Source organism: Trachurus japonicus, chromosome 16, assembly GCF_045865225.1.
Source record: "Trachurus japonicus isolate A0001 chromosome 16, Traja_1.0".
Lineage (NCBI taxonomy): Eukaryota > Metazoa > Chordata > Actinopteri > Carangiformes > Carangidae > Trachurus > Trachurus japonicus.
Genome location: NC_140922.1, coordinates 10937881 through 10959337, shown reverse-complemented (window position 1 = coordinate 10959337; position 21457 = coordinate 10937881). Strand labels below are relative to the sequence as shown.

General features: G+C 38.4%; 1 protein-coding gene and 1 pseudogene across 1 annotated transcript; one reads left to right on the top strand and one right to left on the bottom strand.

Annotated features, from left to right (window-relative positions):
• Positions 1-200: 200 nt before the first annotated feature.
• On the bottom strand, positions 201-574 carry LOC146971799 (ictacalcin pseudogene; annotated as a pseudogene).
• Positions 575-12781: 12207 nt separating this feature from the next.
• On the top strand, positions 12782-13757 carry LOC146971798 (protein S100-B-like). Its single transcript, XM_085801305.1, has 3 exons — positions 12782-12841; positions 13376-13512; positions 13619-13757. Exons 2-3 carry the CDS (start codon positions 13381-13383, stop codon positions 13739-13741), a joined length of 255 nt encoding a protein of 84 aa, XP_085657431.1. The 5' UTR covers positions 12782-12841; positions 13376-13380; the 3' UTR covers positions 13742-13757.
• The last annotated feature ends 7700 nt before the right edge of the window (positions 13758-21457 follow it).

Sequence of the window (21457 nt, the reverse complement as noted above, 5' to 3'; positions counted from 1 at the left end):
TGAGGACCCGAATGCCAGGTGAGGCGGATACATTTGTATTGGGCGCCATGACACCGCGGCGCAGCGGCAAATCAACGCCGGACAGCGCGCAGCTAGGGGCGGCTACGAGGGCGTGGACAGGCTGGCTGTCACAAGTGATTAACACGTTACATTTCAATTCTCTGAAGCCCACTGCTATGTATACAATGAGGCCAAAGTATTTATTCAGGAGGACATTTATGACAGAGAACAGTGAGGGCTGTCACGAAAGTGACAAACTCTTTGAAATCAACAACACTATCCTTGTCGGCGTCCAGTATGCTGAACAAACTCTCCACTTCAGCGTCGTTGCTGTCCTAAAGAAAGAAAGACAGGGAATTGTTAGAAAATACTAGTTTTCGACATATTGTAAAGACAGATTCACATCTCTGTGTAACAGTGGCACTAGGTCTTTTTGTCTTACTGCTCCAGGAATCTCCTCACGAAGCAATGCAATCAGTTCCGTCTTGGTCAAAGTATCACTGTTTCCCTCTTTTCCGGCGTGTTTGTGGAAAGTAGACAAGAGTATTGCCATTGCATGTGGGATCCCTGCCATGTTGGCTGGAATGAGAAAATAACATTCATAGTGTTGATTCATTTCTGAATTCATTTTACAAAGATGTAGGCTAGTAATGTGGTCCCATGTTCATGCATTGTCGTCCAATCCACCCAAATTGTTTATTTCTTCTAATTTGTAGGCCTAGTTCTTTCCAGTTTCCACCGTACAGTACATCAGAGATTCGGTATATCTTTTGAAAGGAAACCTTGGCCCTTATCTTTTAACTCTAACCTGTTTCTCTAGTGTAATTTATTAATCACATTTACTTGTTATTTTAATATATTCATATAATATAGACTAGTATCATCTTTCAGAGACCCAGCGGTAAACATTATACACAAACTAAATTCTCGAGCTTTTTCACACATCGCTGCATAATAATTATGTTAAATGCAATGAATTTCAAAAAAAGTTTTAAAATATATTGTCACTTACGGATGCTGTGTGAAGACTTGTGTAGATCAAGAGCGTGGAAGAGACGAATGTGAGAGTAGAGCACAGATGTAACCCCTTTTTAAACAGTGGTCAACAGCCCTCCAGTAACACTTACACATGTCAAAATATCATTTCAGGAATGAACTCTTTCTAGTCTGTCCTGCCATTGTACATTCCATTGAAATTAGAGTGGTGAACCACATGACAGTCTTTTAAGGGGAAGATGATGTCCTCCAGAAACATGGATAATCATGGGGTTCAGCTCTAAAATCTCTGAATGGGTCAGTGGCTCGTGTTGATTAGAATATACTAATAAGAGATATATAACTAAATGAATGCATTTCTAAAATTCTCCATTGTGTTTGTAAAGTGGCTGGAGAAAACACTAGAAACAGCCCATATATTTTAAATTAAGATAGCTTTATACATGGCTCTTTCTTTAAAATGAATCAAACAATTTGAGGGTCGGTTGCTTTCATTTTACAGGTTTATTAGCAAAGTGGAGCAGTGGTTACAAACCTGTGGATCAGGAATCTCAGAGGTCACTGGGGATGAGACATAAAATTAAAATTAAAATCTGATAGGATATGTTATATCTTTTCTCTCATTTAGACATTTCTTCAAGATCATTAAAATGAAAAACTACAAGACAGGGGAAAAAAATTACATCTCATGTCAAAACTGAGAATATAACCTAGGTCAAGAGTAGAGAGCTTTTTCATTTTAATTCACTGACTTTTTTTTTTTTTTTTTAACAATTCAACAAATTCAACTTTACACATCAGTGTTAGGGGTTGGGGGGCAGGATCAGAGGGATTAGAAGATGAGGTCAATTCATTATTTTTTTTTGAAATGTTTATGAGCATACATGTGCATAAAGTTAACTTGAGAATACTTTTGTGGAGACACAACTGCTTATGAGATTTAGAGACGTATTTTAGGCTTAATTTAAGCCACGGTAGTTTTAAAGTCTTACTCAGTGTTTTAAGGAATCACACAGAGACATGAAGCCATTTGCTTTTCAATCTGTGTTATCCCCTTTATGTATTTGTAACATGACATTCACAGTCAGTGATAAACACATCACAATTCTCTGAAGCCCACTGTATGTATGCAATGAGGCCAATTAATTTTTTATGTATGTATGACAGAGAACAGTGAGGGTTGTCACGAAAGTGACAAACTCTTGAAATCAACAACATCATCCTTGTCGGCATCTAGCATGCTGGAGAAACTGTCCACTAGAGCTTTGTTGCTGTCCTAAAGCAGCTCTCCAGGCCTTTTTCTGCAATTTTTCAAATGTTTCTTTCTATCTCCCCTCCAGTAACACTTAAAAAATGTCATTGCAGGAATGAACTCTTTCTTGTCTTTCCTGTCCCATTTGCATGCCATTTCCAATTAAATTAGTGTGGAAAAACTAGCCTACATGTCATTCTTGTGTTTCGTGAAAAATATGAAAACTTGAAAATTTCAGGGAAACATCCTACTGAATACGCCAAAGCACATTTAATTTGTGTTTGAGTTCTCGGAAGAACAAATAAATAAAAAATGAGCTTGTTGATAATGTCTTCCATACTGTTGTACTGCACGCCTTTGCATTATACCATTGTTTTAGTTCTGTTATGGTTACTCCTGTCATGGTTCTATTTTTTTTATTTGATTTAATTATCATGTAGTAGCCTACATAGTAGGCATTATAGTCTCATTTCTCAAGTCATTTTCCAGAACAATAAATAACCATAGGAAATCTGGGCTTTCAGACCTAAAATTTTCCATTGTTTTTGTAGGGCAGAGCAAACACTTAAATACAATGTATCCCACTGCAATGGCACTGGAGGCCACAGCCCTAATAATAAAGTATTTGTATGTAATGTAATGTAATGAAAACTTCTATAAACCTCAATATAATTATGAAGTTTGTAGAGGTAGAATGTATGGTCAAGCTGTTGTAGTCATTGGGTTCCACATGTCTGACCAAACACTAAAACCATATGCCCTAGTAGGTTGATGGGAAGTAGCAGGGGTCATTAATGCTTACAGTACCTAACAGGTTATTTCATGGCAGCTGTTTTGTCCCACAGCTTGGCTGCGAAAAGACAGCTGTAAGAGGATGTGGTAGATACTATACACCCCCCTCATTTAATAGATAGATTGATTCCTGGCAAACATTTGCATTGGAGAGAAAAATCTAAACACAAGGTGGTAGTGGAGAGACTACAGGTGCAGACACATGTCTCATTTTAGCCATTCTTAGTGTCAGAAGCCAAACAGAGAGAGAAAAAAAAGGGGAATGCAATCGCAAGAGGCTGCAAATGTGGTTGTGAGTGTGAATATGCTGAAAAGTCTATTTTTTGACACAGTGTTGTTAGTATGAGCAGTAGCCTACCACAAGCATTTTAGTTAAATACATTTTTCATATTCAGTTACTGTGTTGATCCTAAGTTATTCAGTCTCCTATTCATCTGATGAATCCAAATCTTTAACATAATCAATGAAGGCCTCCATATACCCCCAAAAACATGTTGTTTACCCTTTAAATGAAGTTATCCTTTATATTTATATAACAATGTAATAGTCTTTTTTGTGTGTATATATACTGTATATGCATTAATCTAATACCACATCTTTTTCATGTGTTCTACAATTGAGGTTTTACTATGAGGTGAATGCAGATCATACAATTCCATTTTAGTCCAGTGGGGGGAGTCATTTGTTGAAAAATAAAATGACTAGAGCTCAGCTGCACACCTCAATGGTACCACAGATATTGGCACCCTCGGTCACAAGGCAGGAACAATATGTTGATCCATACATACCCCACAAATGCTTTTTTTTCCTTTTCTTTTTCAATTTTAGATAATAAATCTGGAGCAGCAGCAGAGGAGTGTTTTGAAATTGTTTTGTTACTTTTCTGACATGATTTTGTTGATCATTTTTAGAATATAAATTTTTCCAAAGGTAATACCATCCATCTTTCATAGGACTCAACCATTCCTGTCATTAAAGGTTTATAGTACACAGTGACCACCTTTTCTAGTCTTGGTGTAATATAAACCTTCCAACATTTTAACTTTTCTACAACATTAAATTGGGCAACCACAGGGGTGGGACTCCTCAGTAGTAAAATAGATGACTTGGTATTGTTCACTTTATGGTCTTTTGGAGTAAAAGGAGGCACTCCTTAAGACCTTCTACGACACTGTGGTGGCATCCGCCATCTTGGGGGAGACTGGACAAACTGGTCAAGAAGGCCAGATCAATCTTGGGATGTCAAACTCAACCTGGTGAAGTTGGAGAGGACATAATGATTGCCAAGCTGTCATCTGTGATGGAGAATGACTCCCACCCTATGAGGGAAATACTGATCGCACAGGAAGGCTCCTCCAGTGTTATACTGCTTGTTATACTGCTTCACCCAAAATGTGTGTTGGAGTAATTTCGTAGGTCCTTCCTTCCTGCAGTTGTCAGACTGTTGAATCAGCACTGGTTCCAGTCCACGACATAGAAGAAGGAAGAGCGCGCACACTCAAAAGAAGAAAAAAAAAAGTCTGGAGGTGCTCGGCTAACAAACAATTTAAGAAAAGAACAAGAAGCCAGCAACACTCAGTTTTTGTGCTTCTGGGTTTTCTTGGTACTCTTTGGAAATTCCAGGTGTGGTTTTGCTCCCATAAAGTTTAAACTTGGCATGAAAATGGAAGTTGTCCAAAAAACATCCCCAATGCACACTGTCCAGATTGGTGATTTTTTTTATTTTTATAAATACCTTTATTTTACAGTCACTTTAAAAAATGACTGCTATTTAAAATAAAGGCATTGTTACATAAAATCCCCAATCCTACAGTATGCCTTTGGATGTATTTTTTTGAAACTTGCACTTATGTGCCAACTTTTGACTGTAGATTGGGGCTTGTGGAGGGGAAGTTGCTGTGAGAATGAGAGATGCGTAGGTATATCAAGAATGGGGCAGGTTATACAGTATAACTGGTATGTGAACCTTTTGAGTGAGCTGCATGGGCAGGTTTAAATGTCATGTTTAGTATTACTTATGTAAGAGCAAGTGCCAACCTGGAACATAAAGAGGTATTCTGAGGCCAACCTGTATAGAAAGAAGAAAATTATCACGAAAGCAGTGGGATTGAGTAATGCATGCAGGTCCTTTCTTTGGTGGAAAAGGACCTGCAGGCTTTGTTGATCTCAACACTTTGAAAAAACCACTATCTGCTGATTTCATCCTCATGCCTGGCAGGAAGTAATTAACATCCACAAACTGGCACTGAGGTTTTGTACAACTTAAAGCTCCTAAAACACTCAGACACAAACGGCTGCAGACACAGCAGAGTACTGGCAGCTGAGGTTACAGGGCACTTTGATTGGAGTGTACTTGGATATATTTGAATATTATGCAAGGAGGACATTACTAATTACCCCCCCTACCTGTCCTGCACACATGAAAGCAAGGTTATAATAGTATCACGAGACATAAGCAAAGAATAACTCAAAGTGACAAAACCATGTGTTTTGAAAACCAGAGATACTGTAGTTAATAAACACAAAAGGGAGAGGAGAGAGGAGAGTCATTGTGCTGTTCTCTGAGAGTCTTCATATTTGCTGGTGCCCATTTAATAACTCTCTGTAACCTAACCTAAAAGCCTCATTCAAAAACAAATGAACTCCACCTGTATTACTGGAGCTGCTCATATGCATAGGCCTCTTTTTTGAAATGATAACCCACATTAATCTTGTTCAACCCATACAAGAATGAATGGTGCATGTACATGGAGGATGGATACAGATATATATAGATGAACGATTTAATCTACATTTTATAATCTTGCTTTTCTGAACATTTACTATAAGAGCAGTGAAGAGCAAAATGGCTAACAACAAGAAAAACAATCAAAGGACTGTAGTCTTTGTTTTAATCTTTCATTATAAACAGGTTAGAGAGAGAGGAAATCAGTGCTTTCTACTACCCTCTATGGCATCCTCTGCTGTCCTTATAATGACATTTGAACAACAAGAGAGAGACATTAAAGATAAATTTGGAAGCAAAAGAAAATTATAGCTGCTCTGCGCATGCGATGGGTCGGGTCCGGGTTACTTTTGGGCAAATTTAGGCAATTCTGAGCAACAAACAGGAGAATAGGAAGACAAGACAGTTGACCTTATAATGTTCAATTTGCACCAGTTGAGGATTGAACCCACAATCTCTAGAACCAAAGACCGTTGTCTATCGCACTGAGCTAACTGACAAGTGGCAGATCAATAGTGGCTTCACAAATTGTGTAAGCCATTCACTGTCGTGTAGGCAGAAAAAGAAAAAATCAGTTTTTGTATAAAAATAATGATTATGTATTTGTCAAACCTCTACTATGAGTCTAAGATGTTAGGAGCCATTCGCACATGGTCCGAGTCCAAGCTATTGGATTTTAAACTTAGAAGCTTGCTGTGATGCCACCATTAGGACAATTGTCTTGTGTTTCATGTTGAGGACATTTGACATTTTGATCTGTCATCATCATCATCATCATCACCCTGGCTGGGTCTCGAACTCACAACCTCTGACACCAAGAACCAGCGCTTAACTCAGTGAGCTAATTATCTGGAAGTGAGACCTGCTGTGTGTCTTCTCAAATAGACTCAGGGAGTCAGTGTCCGGGCAGCTGTTGTGAACGCAGATTTCTGTTATCTAAACAAAAATCTGTTAATACATAAATTGCATTTAGACAGCAAAATAGCTTGAGGACATCTGACATTTGATCTGTCATTATCATCATCACCCTTGCTGGGTCTCGAACTCACAACCTCTGACACCAAGAACCAGCTCCAAACTCGCTGAGCTAATTGGCTGGTAGTGAGACCTGCTGTGTAGCTTCATTTATCCACTCAGGTGAGCCAGTGCCCGGGCAGCTGTTGTGATGAAATGGTCAAAAGTCAGAAATTCAGTCATCCAAACAAAAATCTGATAATACATAAATTGCATATAGACAGCAAGGAAAGTTGGTGATTTGTTTTAATGATAATAAGTGTTTTGCTTCATTCTTCATAAGAGAAATATGATAGTTTATAAATTCCACACTCACATTGGCTGCAGTTGTTCCCATGAGAGCAAATCAAAATATTCTCAAAAATTCAGTTTTTTAATTAAAAATCTGATATTTGCCAAACTTCATCAACCAGGACTCCAGAATATTGTCATTTTTTTTTCAAAGATTGAAAATGTATTTAGCAAGAATTTTGATGGTATATGTTTACAGTACTGTTTACAGTCAAACGTTTTCATGCACTGTAGGCTCAATTTTTGCTTAATCAAAAATCCGAGAAACAAGTTTGTGGAGGACGGTCTGGAGATGCTCTGTAGCAAGTTTGGTGTCAATTGAGCAAAAATTGTGAGCAAAAATTGAGGAGGAGATACATTTAAAAGTTTTACAGTTACATCGAAAAAAACAGAGTGATGGACTTCATAATTTGTAATAAGTTTAAGTGGACAAAAGTGTTCAGCAGTATGAGGCTACATTGTGGTGAAGTTTCAACACTGTAGCATCTACCGTTGGTTTGGTAGGAATTTTTAAAGTTTTTTAAATTTAAACGCTTATTGTGCCCCCCCTAGGAGGGGGGGCACATGTCCTTGGAGTTGAGTGAATCTGGCATGGGGTCGGATGTTTCTGTGAAGTTTGGTGAGTTTTCGCCATGGGGGAAGTATGACTTCCTTGGAAGAAGACAGAAAGAAAGAAAGAAGAAGAATTCCTAGGAATACAATAGTGTCCCGGCAGCTTAGCTGCCTGGACCCTAAAAAGGGGGGGGGGGGGGGGGGGGGGGGGGGGGGGTGGGGGGGGGGGGGGGAGGGGGGGGGGGGGGGGTGGCAGGCAGGCTGGGAGAGAAGGTGTGTCAAATCTCATATAAAGGTTTGTGTGTGAGTGTGCTCTTCTCTCACTCCGTCTCTTCCACACTCTTCCACACTCCAGCTCAAGTCTTCATACAACTTTCAGCGTCGTTGCTGTCCTAAAGAAAGAAAGACAGGGAATTGTTAGAAAATACTAGTTTTCGACATATTGTAAAGACAGATTCACATCTCTGTGTAACAGTGGCACTAGGTCTTTTTGTCTTACTGCTCCAGGAATCTCCTCACGAAGCAATGCAATCAGTTCCGTCTTGGTCAAAGTATCACTGTTTCCCTCTTTTCCGGCGTGTTTGTGGAAAGTAGACAAGAGTATTGCCATTGCATGTGGGATCCCTGCCATGTTGGCTGGAATGAGAAAATAACATTCATAGTGTTGATTCATTTATGAATTCATTTTACAAAGATGTAGGCTAGTAATGTGGTCCCATGTTCATGCATTGTCGTCCAATCAATCCACCCAAATTGTTTATTTCTTCTTCTAAATTTGTAGGCCTAGTCATTTCGTCAATTTAGTAGGCCTAGTTCTTTCCAGTTTCCACCGTACAGTACATCTGAGATTCTTGCAATTTACCGGTATATCTTTTGAAAGGAAACCTTGGCCCTTATCTTTTAACTCTAACCTGTTTCTCTAGTGTCATATATTAATCACAATTAATTGTTATTTTAATATATTCATATAATATAATATAGACTAGTATCATCTTTCAGAGACCCAGCGGTAAACATTATACACAAACTAAATTCTCGAGCTTTTTCACACATCGCTGCATAATAATTATGTTAAATGCAATGCATTTCAAAAAAAGTTTTAAAATATATTGTCACTTACGGATGCTGTGTGAAGACTTGTGTAGATCAAGAGCGTGGAAGAGACGAATGTGAGAGTAGAGCACAGATGTAACCCCTTTTTAAACAGTGGTCAACAGCCCTCCAGTAACACTTACACATGTCAAAATATAATTTCAGGAATGAACTCTTTCTAGTCTGTCCTGCCATTGTACATTCCATTGAAATTAGAGTGGTGAACCACATGACAGTCTTTTAAGGGGAAGATGATGTCCTCCAAAAACATGGATAATCATGGGGTTCAGCTCTAAAATCTCTGAATGGGTCAGTGGCTCGTGTTGATTAGAATATACTAATAAGAGATATATAACTAAATGAATGCATTTCTAAAATTCTCCATTGTGTTTGTAAAGTGGCTGGAGAAAACACTAGAAGCAGCCCATAGATTTTAAATTAAGACTATAGCTTTATACATGGCTCTTTCTTTAAAATGCTTTCATTTTACAGGTTTATTAGCAAAGTGGAGCAGTGGTTACAAACCTGTGGATCAGGAATCTCAGAGGTCACTGGGAATGAGACATAAAATTAAAATTAAAATCTGATAGGATATGTTATATCTTTTCTCTCATTTAGACATTTCTTCAAGATCATTAAAATAAAAAACTACAAGACAGGGGAAAAAAATTACATCTCATGTCAAAACTGAGAATATAACCTAGGTCAAGAGTAGAGAGCTTTTTCATTTTAATTCACTGACTTTTTTTTTTTTTTTTTAACAATTCAACAAATTCAACTTTACACATCAGTGTTAGGGGTTGGGGGGCAGGATCAGAGGGATTAGAAGATGAGGTCAATTCATTATTTTTTTTGAAATGTTTATGAGCATACATGTGCATAAAGTTAACTTGAGAATACTTTTGTGGAGACACAACTGCTTATGAGATTTAGAGACGTATTTTAGGCTTAATTTAAGCCACGGTATAGTTTTAAAGTCTTACTCAGTGTTTTAAGGAATCACACAGAGACATGAAGCCATTTGCTTTTCAATCTGTGTTATCCCCTTTATGTATTTGTAACATGACATTCACAGTCAGTGATAAACACATCACAATTCTCTGAAGCCCACTGTATGTATGCAATGAGGCCAATTAATTTTTTATGTATGTATGACAGAGAACAGTGAGGGTTGTCACGAAAGTGACAAACTCTTGAAATCAACAACATCATCCTTGTCGGCATCTAGCCAAACAGAGAGAGAAAAAAAAGGGGAATGCAATCGCAAGAGGCTGCAAATGTGGTTGTGAGTGTGAATATGCTGAAAAGTCTATTTTTTGACACAGTGTTGTTAGTATGAGCAGTAGCCTACCACAAGCATTTTAGTTAAATACATTTTTCATATTCAGATACTGTGTTGATCCTAAGTTATTCAGTCTCCTATTCATCTGATTAATCCAAATCTTTAACATAATCAATGAAGGCCTCCATATACCCCCAAAAAACATGTTGTTTACCCTTTAAATGAAGTTATCCTTTATATTTATATAACAATGTAATAGTCTTTTTTGTGTGTATATATACTGTATATGCATTAATCTAATACCACATCTTTTTCATGTGTTCTACAATTGAGGTTTTACTATGAGGTGAATGCAGATCATACAATTCCATTTTAGTCCAGTGGGGGGAGTCATTTGTTGAAAAATAAAATGACTAGAGCTCAGCTGCACACCTCAATGGTACCACAGATATTGGCAGTGGCACCCTCGGTCAAAAGGCAGGAACAATATGTTGATCCATACATACCCCACAAATGCTTTTTTTCCTTTTCTTTTTCAATTTTAGATAATAAATCTGGAGCAGCAGCAGAGGAGTGTTTTGAAATTGTTTTGTTACTATTCTGACATGATTTTGTTGATCATTTTTAGAATATCAATTTTTCCAAAGGTAATACCATCCATCTTTCATAGGACTCAACCATTCCTGTCATTAAAGGTTTATAGTACACAGTGACCACCTTTTCTAGTCTTGGTGTAATATAAACCTTCCAACATTTTAACTTTTCTACAACATTAAATTGGGCAACCACAGGGGTGGGACTCCTCAGTAGTAAAATAGATGACTTGGTATTGTTCACTTTATGGTCTTTTGGAGTAAAAGGAGGCACTCCTTAAGACCTTCTACGACACTGTGGTGGCATCCGCCATCTTGGGGGAGACTGGACAAACTGGTCAAGAAGGCCAGATCAATCTTGGGATGTCAACTCAACCTGGTGGAAGTTGGAGAGGACATAATGATTGCCAAGCTGTCATCTGTGATGGAGAATGACTCCCACCCTATGAGGGAAATACTGATCGCACGGGAAGGCTCCTCCAGTGTTATACTGCTTGTTATACTGCTTCACCCAAAATGTGTGTTGGAGTAATTTCGTAGGTCCTTCCTTCCTGCAGCTGTCAGACTGTTGAATCAGCACTGGTTCCAGTCCACGACATAGAAGAAGGAAGAGCGCGCACACTCAAAAGAAGAAAAAAAAAAGTCTGGAGGTGCTCGGCTAACAAACAATTTAAAAAGAACAAGAAGCCAGCAACACTCAGTTTTTTGTGCTTCTGGGTTTTCTTGGTACTCTTTGGAAATTCCAGGTGTGGTTTTGCTCCCATAAGTTTAAACTTGGCATGAAAATGGAAGTTGTCAAAAAACATCCCCAATGCACACTGTCAGATTGGTGATTTTTTTTATTTTTATAAAATACCTTTATTTTACAGTCACTTTAAAAATGACTGCTATTTAAAATAAAGGCATTGTTACATAAATCCCCAATCCTACAGTATGCCTTTGGATGTTTTTTTGAAACTTGCACTTATGTGCCAACTTTTGACTGTAGATTGGGGCTTGTGGAGGGAAGTTGCTGTGAGAATGAGAGATGCGTAGGTATATCAAGATGGGGCAGGTTATACAGTATAACTGGTATGTGAACCTTTTGAGTGAGCTGCATGGGCAGGTTTAAATGTCATGTTAGTATTACGTTTGTAAGAGCAAGTGCCAACCTGGAACATAAAGAGGTATTCTGAGGCCAACCTGTATAGAAAAAAGAAAATTATCACGAAAGCAGTGGGATTGAGTAATGCATGCAGGTCCTTTCTTTGGTGGAAAAGGACCTGCAGGCTTTGTTGATCTCAACACTTTGAAAAAACACTATCTGCTGATTTCATCCTCATGCCTGGCAGGAAGTAATTAACATCCACAAACTGGCACTGAGGTTTTGTACAACTTAAAGCTCCTAAAACACTCAGACACAACGGCTGCAGACACAGCAGAGTACTGGCAGCTGAGGTTACGAGGGCAACTTTGTTGGAGGTGGACTTGGAGTTTTTGAATATTATGCAAGGAGGACATTACTACCTGTCCTGCACACATGAAAGCAAGGTTATAATAGTATCACGAGACATAAGCAAAGAATAACTCAAAGTGACAAAACCATGTGTTTGAAACCAGAGATACTGTAGTTAAAACACAAAAGGGAGAGGAGAGAGAGGAGAGTCATTGTGCTGTTCTCTGAGAGTTTCATATTTGCTGGTGCCATTTAATAACTCTCTGTAACCTAAAAAGCCTCATTCAAAAACAAATGAACTCACCTGTATTACTGGAGCTGCTCATTGCATAGGCCTCTTTTTTAAATGAAACCCACATTAATCTGTTGCACCCATACATGAATGTGCATGTATGAGGATACAGATATATATAGATGAACGATTTAATCTACATTTTATAATCTTGCTTTTCTGAACATTTACTATAAGAGCAGTGAAGAGCAAAATGGCTAACAACAAGAAAAACAATCAAAGGACTGTAGTCTTTGTTTTAATCTTTCATTATAAACAGTTGAAATCAGTGTTTCTACTACCCTCTATGGCATCCTCTGCTTGTCTTATGTGACATTTGAACAACAAGAGAGGATAGCATTACTGATAATTTGGAAGTTTTCCAGGAGAGACAAAAGAAAAAAAGGGGGGGGGGGGGGTGGCAGGCAGGCTGGGAGAGAAGGTGTGTCAAATCTCATATAAAGGTTTGTGTGTGAGTGTGCTCTTCTCTCACTCCGTCTCTTCCACACTCTTCCACACTCCAGCTCAAGTCTTCATACAACTTTGGTAAGTGAAAATGTGCTTTTAAATACATTATTATAAATTTTAGACAATCCATTTTTATTTGAAAATAGTTGATACCTAAAATGTAACATTATGTGGCAGGTGGTTTGTATGTTCGCCAGATTTGAACAGGATAACATGATTTTTGCAGGATGTTAACTTATGAATGGGCAAATATAATTAAAACAGTTACAATTTATTATCATTATTATGGTGCATATAGAGGATAAACCAAATGGAGTTAGCCTACAGTAGGTTTCCACTAAACACCACATAAAATAATTAAAAAGTTGTCTAAAAAGATCTATGGGCATACTGTGGGTGGAGCATAAAATCATTGAATGAGGACAGAGCTGGGGAGCAGGGGCAGGGCTTCTATGGCTGGGGGGGGGGGACTTGACTTCTGTTCAACCACCTCTAGTCTTTAGACTCAGTGCTCCATGGCGGTGGATCCATATCCATGTTAACACATTATTACACTCATGTTGAATGACTAATGAACAAAAAAAAATAACTCAACAATTTTTCTCCTTCCAGCAGCCATGTCAGGACTTAAAGAGATCATGGACAAAATGAGGACCATTTTCCAGAAATACGCTGGAGAAGAAGGCTCAAAAGACACTTTGTCCAAGAAAGAGCTTCGTGCAGTGCTCTCGAAAGAGATTCTTGGGGAAGTAAGTAGAAAATGAGTTTTATTGTAACATGGAACTGTGAATGTGTCTTTGCCATGTCTCTGAAGTTTTATGATTTCCTTACAACTGCCCATCTGTCTTTCCTTAGGAAGTATCAAAGCCTCAGGCAGAACTGTACCTGGAGATACTGGATAATGACGGGGATGGCACTCTTGATTTCAAGGAGTTTATGATGTTTGTGGCAGGCTACATGGTAACCCTCAATGAGTGACCAATAAAATACTTTGGACTCTTTGCCTAATACCGTTTTTGCCTCATTTGATTTTGACTCAATAAAAGGTCTGAGTGCTCACATTTCACCAGTATTGCAGTCATATAAAATATACTTACGAGAAACAAACATGCTCCCACTATTGATGTTATTACATAGATTTTGCAGTTTGGGGGTTGGGGGGGTAAGGTAGAAGATGAAGATGGTCTCCAACAGGAACCCTGGCCACGTTCATGCACAGGAACTATGACTGATCATTTGGACCTCAACAAGCAATTAAAGAATCATATCTTACGTCTTTAAAATTTTGTTTTAGAACAATAATTACATCAAGTAAGGAAAAAAAAACAGGGATTGCCACACTGAGCAGAAGAAAAATCTTGGTTAAAAAGCCTTTATTCAAACATGGCTACTCAATCAATACTGGTTGGTTTCAAATTAGAAGGTCTTCATCATAACAAAAGATGTGGACTAACTCAAAAAACAAACAAATAATAAACTTGCAAGGGGGTGTCATCAATCTTAATTAAAGAAACCAGTTGGCCATGTGAGTCCTCCACCCTCCAAGTGTTTGAAGAAACATTCTATAATCCGTCACAAAAGTGACCATAAAAAATATTTCCAGTTGAAAGGCCCTAAAGGTGTAAAGTAAAGAGTAAATGTAGAGTGTAGAGTAAATGGAGTATCAACATATTTACAAAAAATACTGAAGCAAGAAACCCTCCTGATACTGTATGTGCAGGTTCATATGTTTAGTGTAAATTGTTACAGGATCAGAGCTGATTACTTCCTGGTTGCACCATCCGAGGAAGAAGCGGGTGCTCTCACCGCCCCTGGGACACATCATCTTTAAGGTGTCTAGTATTGACATATGCATCTACACGCACTCAACTGTGTTTAGTGTGGTCACAAAATGAGTACAATTGTCGATTCACGCGCATCCCTTGGCTGCACACACAGAGAGGACCACCCCTTTATGCCGTTCTCTCTCCTCATTGGATAAAGGTTGTAGGATACAAGGAAAGTTTTCTTCTCGGCTTACAGCAGAGCAGAGTGACTGACAGACCCGTGTTTCAGACCAAACACTCTATGGAAGTGATTGCTGCCGGAAGATACAACTATTTAAGACTTACATTAACACAAACATTCCGCTTACTTCTGCTTTAACCTATTTCTCAAAGTGAAATAGACATTGTCCCCAGTGACTGTGATATGGACTATAAGGGTGAGATGAATTCTGAATTCAGTCTTCAGGCAGCTGATTAGTCAAACTGTGGGCTCTTGACTGGTTGGAACAAAAACCTGCAGCCAGACAGCCGTTTGTGAAAGAGTTTGTCCATGCCTGCACCAGAGGGTCCAGACAGATGAGCCAAGGACCAAGTTGCAGGTGGTAAAAAAAAAAATCTAAACATTTAAACAATCTACAGGTTTCAAGGTGCCATATCTCAATCAGGTCCATGAAGTGGTGGTGGTGGAAATATTTTAAAAGCATACATCAAATTAGTTAAAAGGTACATTTTGTAGTCATATTGGTCTTTTGAAATTACATTTGAGCCTGAACAAAAAGTAGACTGAGGTTATGCAGTTTACCTCTATTGTGAGTGACCCCTATGTTTAACGAACAATAGTCAATATTGCACAAAAAATGTACATTTACAATGGTAAAATGAAAAGTACACTGAAGCAATATTGCACTAAAATGCAAATCCAACAACAAAGTTACAATATGCATGTCTTAAATGTTGCACAAAAGTGACAATGGTAATGTTGATAGGTGTCTTTTTGTTTTTGCTTTCAGTTGTTCTACATGTTTTATATATGTAATATAGTCACACTAACATGTGATAAAGCACACAAGCATCTGTTATGTATGCTGGTACTGGTAACAGTAAAAAAAAAAGTTCTGTATTCCATAGCTATGATGGATACGTAAAATTAGTATACATATTATCCCACCGGTCACAATTGTGGCCAACTATAAAACAATTGGTAGGCTATTACTTTTTCCCAAGTGTTGAACTTTTGAACAAATGATCAAAATAATTTTCTTTACATTAGGCCTACACCTATTTTCTACAGCAAGCTAACTTGAGGCTGCAGAATAACATCATATTCCAACATGATCCCACAACTTAACATGCAGTGTGTTTGAACATATCGCTCACACAGTTTTTTTGTTGTTGTTTAGATACTGTATGACCATTTTCACATTGCTTGTAAACCATGAGAGGGCGGTGAAATCATAGTCAACCTGTCAACAACATTGTTGCACTACGCTCATTTACAGTAAACTAAGTTCATACATACAATAAAATTGAGCATTTGCACTGTGGATTCGGATAACATCAACATTGGGTGCATGTAATCAATGTTTGCTTCTCATAATGAGAAGTATATTTTAGATGTGACTATAATACTGGTGAAAGGTGGAGCAGTCAGAGTTTTTATTTAGCCAAAATCAAAGACAAAGGCAAAAACGTTATGAGGAAAAGTATTTTATTCCATAGCCATCAGGAACATGTAGCCTGCCACAAAACCGACAAACTCCTTGAAATCAAGAGCGCCATCCCCATCTTCATCCAGACCTTGGAGCATTTCCTCTGCGCTTATATTTCCAAGCTAAGGAAAGACAGATGGGCAGTTGTAAGGAAATAGTGAAGCTTCAGAGACATGGAAAAGACACAATCACAGCTCATGTAACAATGGTACAACATATTTTGAACTTACCACCACCCCAAGATCCTCCTTAGCAAGCAGTGCACGGAGCTCTTTCTTGGACAAAGTGCCTTTTGAGCCTTCTTTTTCAGAGAATTTGTGGAAAAGTGTCAGGAGGTCCTTCATGACTTCTTGAAGCCCTGCCATCGCTGCTGGAAAGAGAGAAAACAGTTGATGGTGTATCTCTGTGCTGATTTATTTTTTGTTCATTATTCATGAGTGTGGCAATGTGGTAACATTCATATATGGATTTGAATCTACTACTATGGGGCACTGAATCTAGAGGTAGACTAGAGGTGGTTGAATAGAAGTGAAGTCAGGAATGTCCTCATTCACTAGTTTTATGCTCCTGTTAGTCCCCCCCCCCCACAGTATGCCCACAGATCTTTTTAGACAACTTTTAAATTCTTTTACATGGCGTTTAGTGGAGACCTAGGCTAACTCCATGTAGTTTACTCCCTCTACATGCACCATAATAATCACAATAAAATGTAACTTTTTAAATAATATTTGCACATTCAAAAGTTAACATCCCACAAAATGATGTTATCCCGTTTAAATCTGGCAAACATACTGTACAAACCACACCTAAGCCTATTCATTAATTCCAAATGTGACATATTTGATTTTAACTATTTTGATATTTCAAATAAAAATGATTTGTCTAAAAATAATGATAATATATTTTATAAAGAGAGACACTTTTTCACTTACCAAAGTTTATGAAGACTTGACCTGGAGCTTAAGAGTGTGGAAGAGACAGAGTGAGAGAAGAGCACACACACACACAAACCTTTATATGAGAGTTTGACACACCTTCGCTCCAAGCCTCCACCCCCACTCCCACCCCCCCACAGTTTTTCTTTGTCTCTCCTGGAAAACTTCCAAATTGTCAGTAATGCTACTCTCTCTTGTTGTTTAAATGTCACATAAGACAGACAAGGCTAGGCAAGGCAAGGCAATTTTATTTGTATAGCCCATTTTTACCAACAGTTTGTCTCAAAGGGCTTCACATAGCATCATTACAACACCCTCACATCGACTGCGGAAAAACCTCCCAAGAAAACCCTTATGGGGAAAAATTTGGAGAAACCTCAGGGTGAGCAACAGAGGAGGGATCCCTCACCCAGGACCAGTAGACGTGCAAATGTTGTATACAGACAAGAAAACACTTTACAACATGGAATATAGGAAAACATGGAAATGGAATATGTCAGTAATAATATAAAGTTTAGAGTTGATGATGGCAGCTTCTGGTGGGCAGGCTGGGCCACATACAGGAACGGCAGGGAGAGCAGGTCAGCTTAATGGGAGTACTGGTTGGCAGACTGGTTCATGAGCAGAGAGTGCAGCCAGTTTAACAGCAGCGGAAAGGAGGTGATGCAGGCGGCGGTTGGTGCAGAGGGATGGAGCTCTGGAGAGATCTGTGGAAACACAGAGAGAGTGCGAGACACCAAGGCCAAACTACAAAGTGCAAAAAACTTTGCAGCAGTGGTCAGGGGCAGGCAATTTTGGACAAATTTAGGCAATTCTGAGTAACAAGAGACAAAATAGGAAGACAACAAAAACATTGGCAATACAATGTCCATTCTGCCTCAGTCAAGGTTTGAACGCAGAACCTCTGACACCAAGAATCATCCACTACACATTGAGCTATTTGGCTAAAAGTGAGATGAGTGTGTGGCTTGACAAATGGAGTCACCAGACAGACAGCCGCTGTGAAGGCAGATTTCCAAAAATGTCAAAAATTCTGTTATGAACACAAAAATCTGATAATTGCATCTTGACAGCATGGAAATGGTGGTGATTTGTTTTTAATGATAAATGTTTTGCTTCATAAGAGAAAATCTGATTTAAAAATGCCATTCTTACCTTGACTGCAGTTGTTCCCATGAGAGCAGAATTCAATTCAGTTTTTGAGATAAAATTCTAATATTTGCCAAACTTCATCAACCATGACTCCAAAATATTGTCAATTTTTTTCAGGAAGATTGAAAATGTATTAAGCAAGAATTGGCTGTGTGATGTTCGATGTGTTTCGAATTAATTGGGCCCTCCAATTAATTGGTGTCATAATCTATTTCAAATATATTGATAACATCAACTGAGAGAATGAACTTTGTGTCACAGTCCTCCCAACATATTGGACATTATGGGGGCCCCCTCTTGGAGGCGCAAAATGGTTTAGTCCGCCCATACCAGCACTGGTGTTTGTTCAGGACACTTTGCTTATGGAAAAGGAGGCGGCAGTTGTATAGTGTGTGAGTTCCACTGTCCAGTGGTTGCTTGTGTATGTGTGTGTAAAAACACTATTTTTTTTTATAGCAGAGGATTTCATAGAGGGAGTAGCTACGTTAAAACATTGCTTTCAACTGTTTTAAATCAAGAGAGAATGAAAGATTAAAAGAAAGACTACAATCTGTTGTTTTTCTTGTTGTCAGCCATTTTGCTCTTCGCTGCTCTTAAATGTTCAGAAAAGCAAGATCTTGAAATGGAGATGAAATTGTTCACCTCCCCCTAAATATCTGTATCTTTTTACATGTACGTTCATGTATGGGCAACGGATTAATGTGGGTTTCATAAAAGAAGTACAGCAACAAGTCATACAGGTGAGTTCATCTGTTTTTGAATGAGGCTTCTTTAGGTTACAGAGTTACTAAATGGCACCTGGAAATATGAAACTCTCAGAGAACAGCACAATGACTCTCCTCTTTCTCCTCTCCCTTTTGTTTTTTTAACTATCTGGTTTCAAACACATGGTTTTGTCACTTTGAGTTATTTTTTGCTTATGTCTCATGATACTAACCTTGCATTCACGTGTGCAGGTACAGTAATGTCCTTGCATATTCAAAAAGTCCACCTCCAACAAAGTAGCACTCATAACTCCTCAGCTGCCAGCACTCTGCTGTGTCTGCACTGCAGCTGTTGGTGGATATAAATGCAAATGCATTTGTAAGTATTTTCCCATGGAGGACATAGTGACAGAATTGTGTACAAACCTGGGGCCACAATACCACCAGCTTGATCAAAAAGGCTCAGAAGAGCTTCTACTTTCTTAGGAGGCTGACAAAGAACCTCCTCTCAGGATGTGCTGATCAACTTCTACTGCAGCACTGTGGAAAGCATTCTCTCCTACAGCTGCACGATCTGGCACAGCAGCTGCACTTCTGCACAGAGGAAAAGCCTGCAGAAAATAGTGGATTGTTGGCTCTCCACCTATGTAGTTCATGTCTTAATATGTTGATATCTAATTATTTATTGGCTCCTTGGTGCACCTTATGTTTTTTTAACTTTTCCTAAAATGTTTAGCTGCTACAGGAGAGAGTGCCAAACAAAATGTTGTTGTTTATGCTTCTGCAATGACAATAAACTTAAACAAGCCTTCTGTTCATTTGTGTCACATCAAATGCATCTATGATAATTGATCAATTCTGCAAGTGCATTCATCTTGATCAATATTCGAAAACTCACAAGGAAATGCATTTAATTGTGTTGTCCTGTTTCCATATGCTCTTTGCTCTTGGTGGGAACTGTTGGGCCATTGTACAGTACATGCTGTTATGAAAAGAAGGTCTATTTTGTCTTAAGTGCCTTGAGGTAACTCCTGATGTGAATTGGCACAAAAACTGATTTATCCTGACTTGACTTGACTTTGAGGCTCGAAGGGATTTCATGTCAGATTCACTTTATTGCCCTTTCTGCCAGGCATGAGGATGAAATCAGCAGATAGACAGCATTTTAACCCCATCGATGAGCTTTGGACTGTGGTTTTTCAAAGTGTTGAGACCAACAAAGCCTGCAGGTCCTTTCCCACCGAAGAAATATAGTAACATTACTCAATCCCATTTCTTTCGTGCTAATTTTCTTTTTTCTATACAGGTTGGCCTCAGAATACCTCCTTATGTTACAGGTTGGCACTTGCTCTTACCAACATAACATTTAAACCTGTCCATGCAGCTCACTCAAAAGGTTAACATACCAATATTGTTACATGACCTGCCCCATCTTCATACACCAACACATCTCTTACTCTCAACGTACCTCCACAAGCCCTGTTTAGGTTTATTCGAAATCTCACAAGGAGATTTTGTTGTGGTGATGTTGTTTCCATGTTGTTGTTTTTTTCACTTTTCTTAGAGATAAATTTATGTTTCTGATTGAAGCATTTTGTAATTTTGATGCCATGTATTCATGGGAAAATGTATTCATCTGGGGATAAAAGTATTAGTGATGTGATGACGCTACATCTGTTTTCATTCCCTTCTTTGTTCCTGATCCTTTTTGACATTTTTGTTCTGTTTAGTTTGGCTATGAAGTAGTTTACATCTGTCATCAAATGAATAGCAACAGATATTTTGATTAGGCAGACCTTACAGGACATTCACACCCAAGCCATGACATTTGGTGGTGTGTTAATTTTTTTCTGCTATGGTGTGATAAGGTGGCCGCTCTGGTTGACTTCTGACACAAAGAGCTGAATAAAACTTTGAGAACTTTGAAACTTTTTTCAACCACAACATACATGTGCATTTCAAGAAAGATTTTGGATATAGTCTTATCAATACTTAGAGGAGAGGATCAGCATCATTTTGATCTACATCTTCAGTTGAGACAACTCCACAGCCCTTTCCAGCAGAACAAAGACAGTTAGAGTTAATTTATGCTTACGCTGCTTTTGGTATAATCTTGCGAGCCAGTAATTTGGGTCCCTTATAGCACTTATTAACTTAATTGTACATAATGACTTTACATAGAATATACAGTATTAAACGTTTTATTGAGCCCAAATGTGCAACTGTGAACCACCTTCTGTGCCTGTTGCATGATTCCCCTATTATTTTATTGACATTTTTGGTTTAGCTTGTTTTCATTTGGCCTCTCTCTCTCTCTCCCCTTAGTCTGTTACTGCTCGAGGTTTCTGCCTCTTAAAAGGAAGCTTTTACTGTAGTAGACCTTCACTTTCTAACAGTATATTGATGATTTTTGAAGTGTTGAGATCAA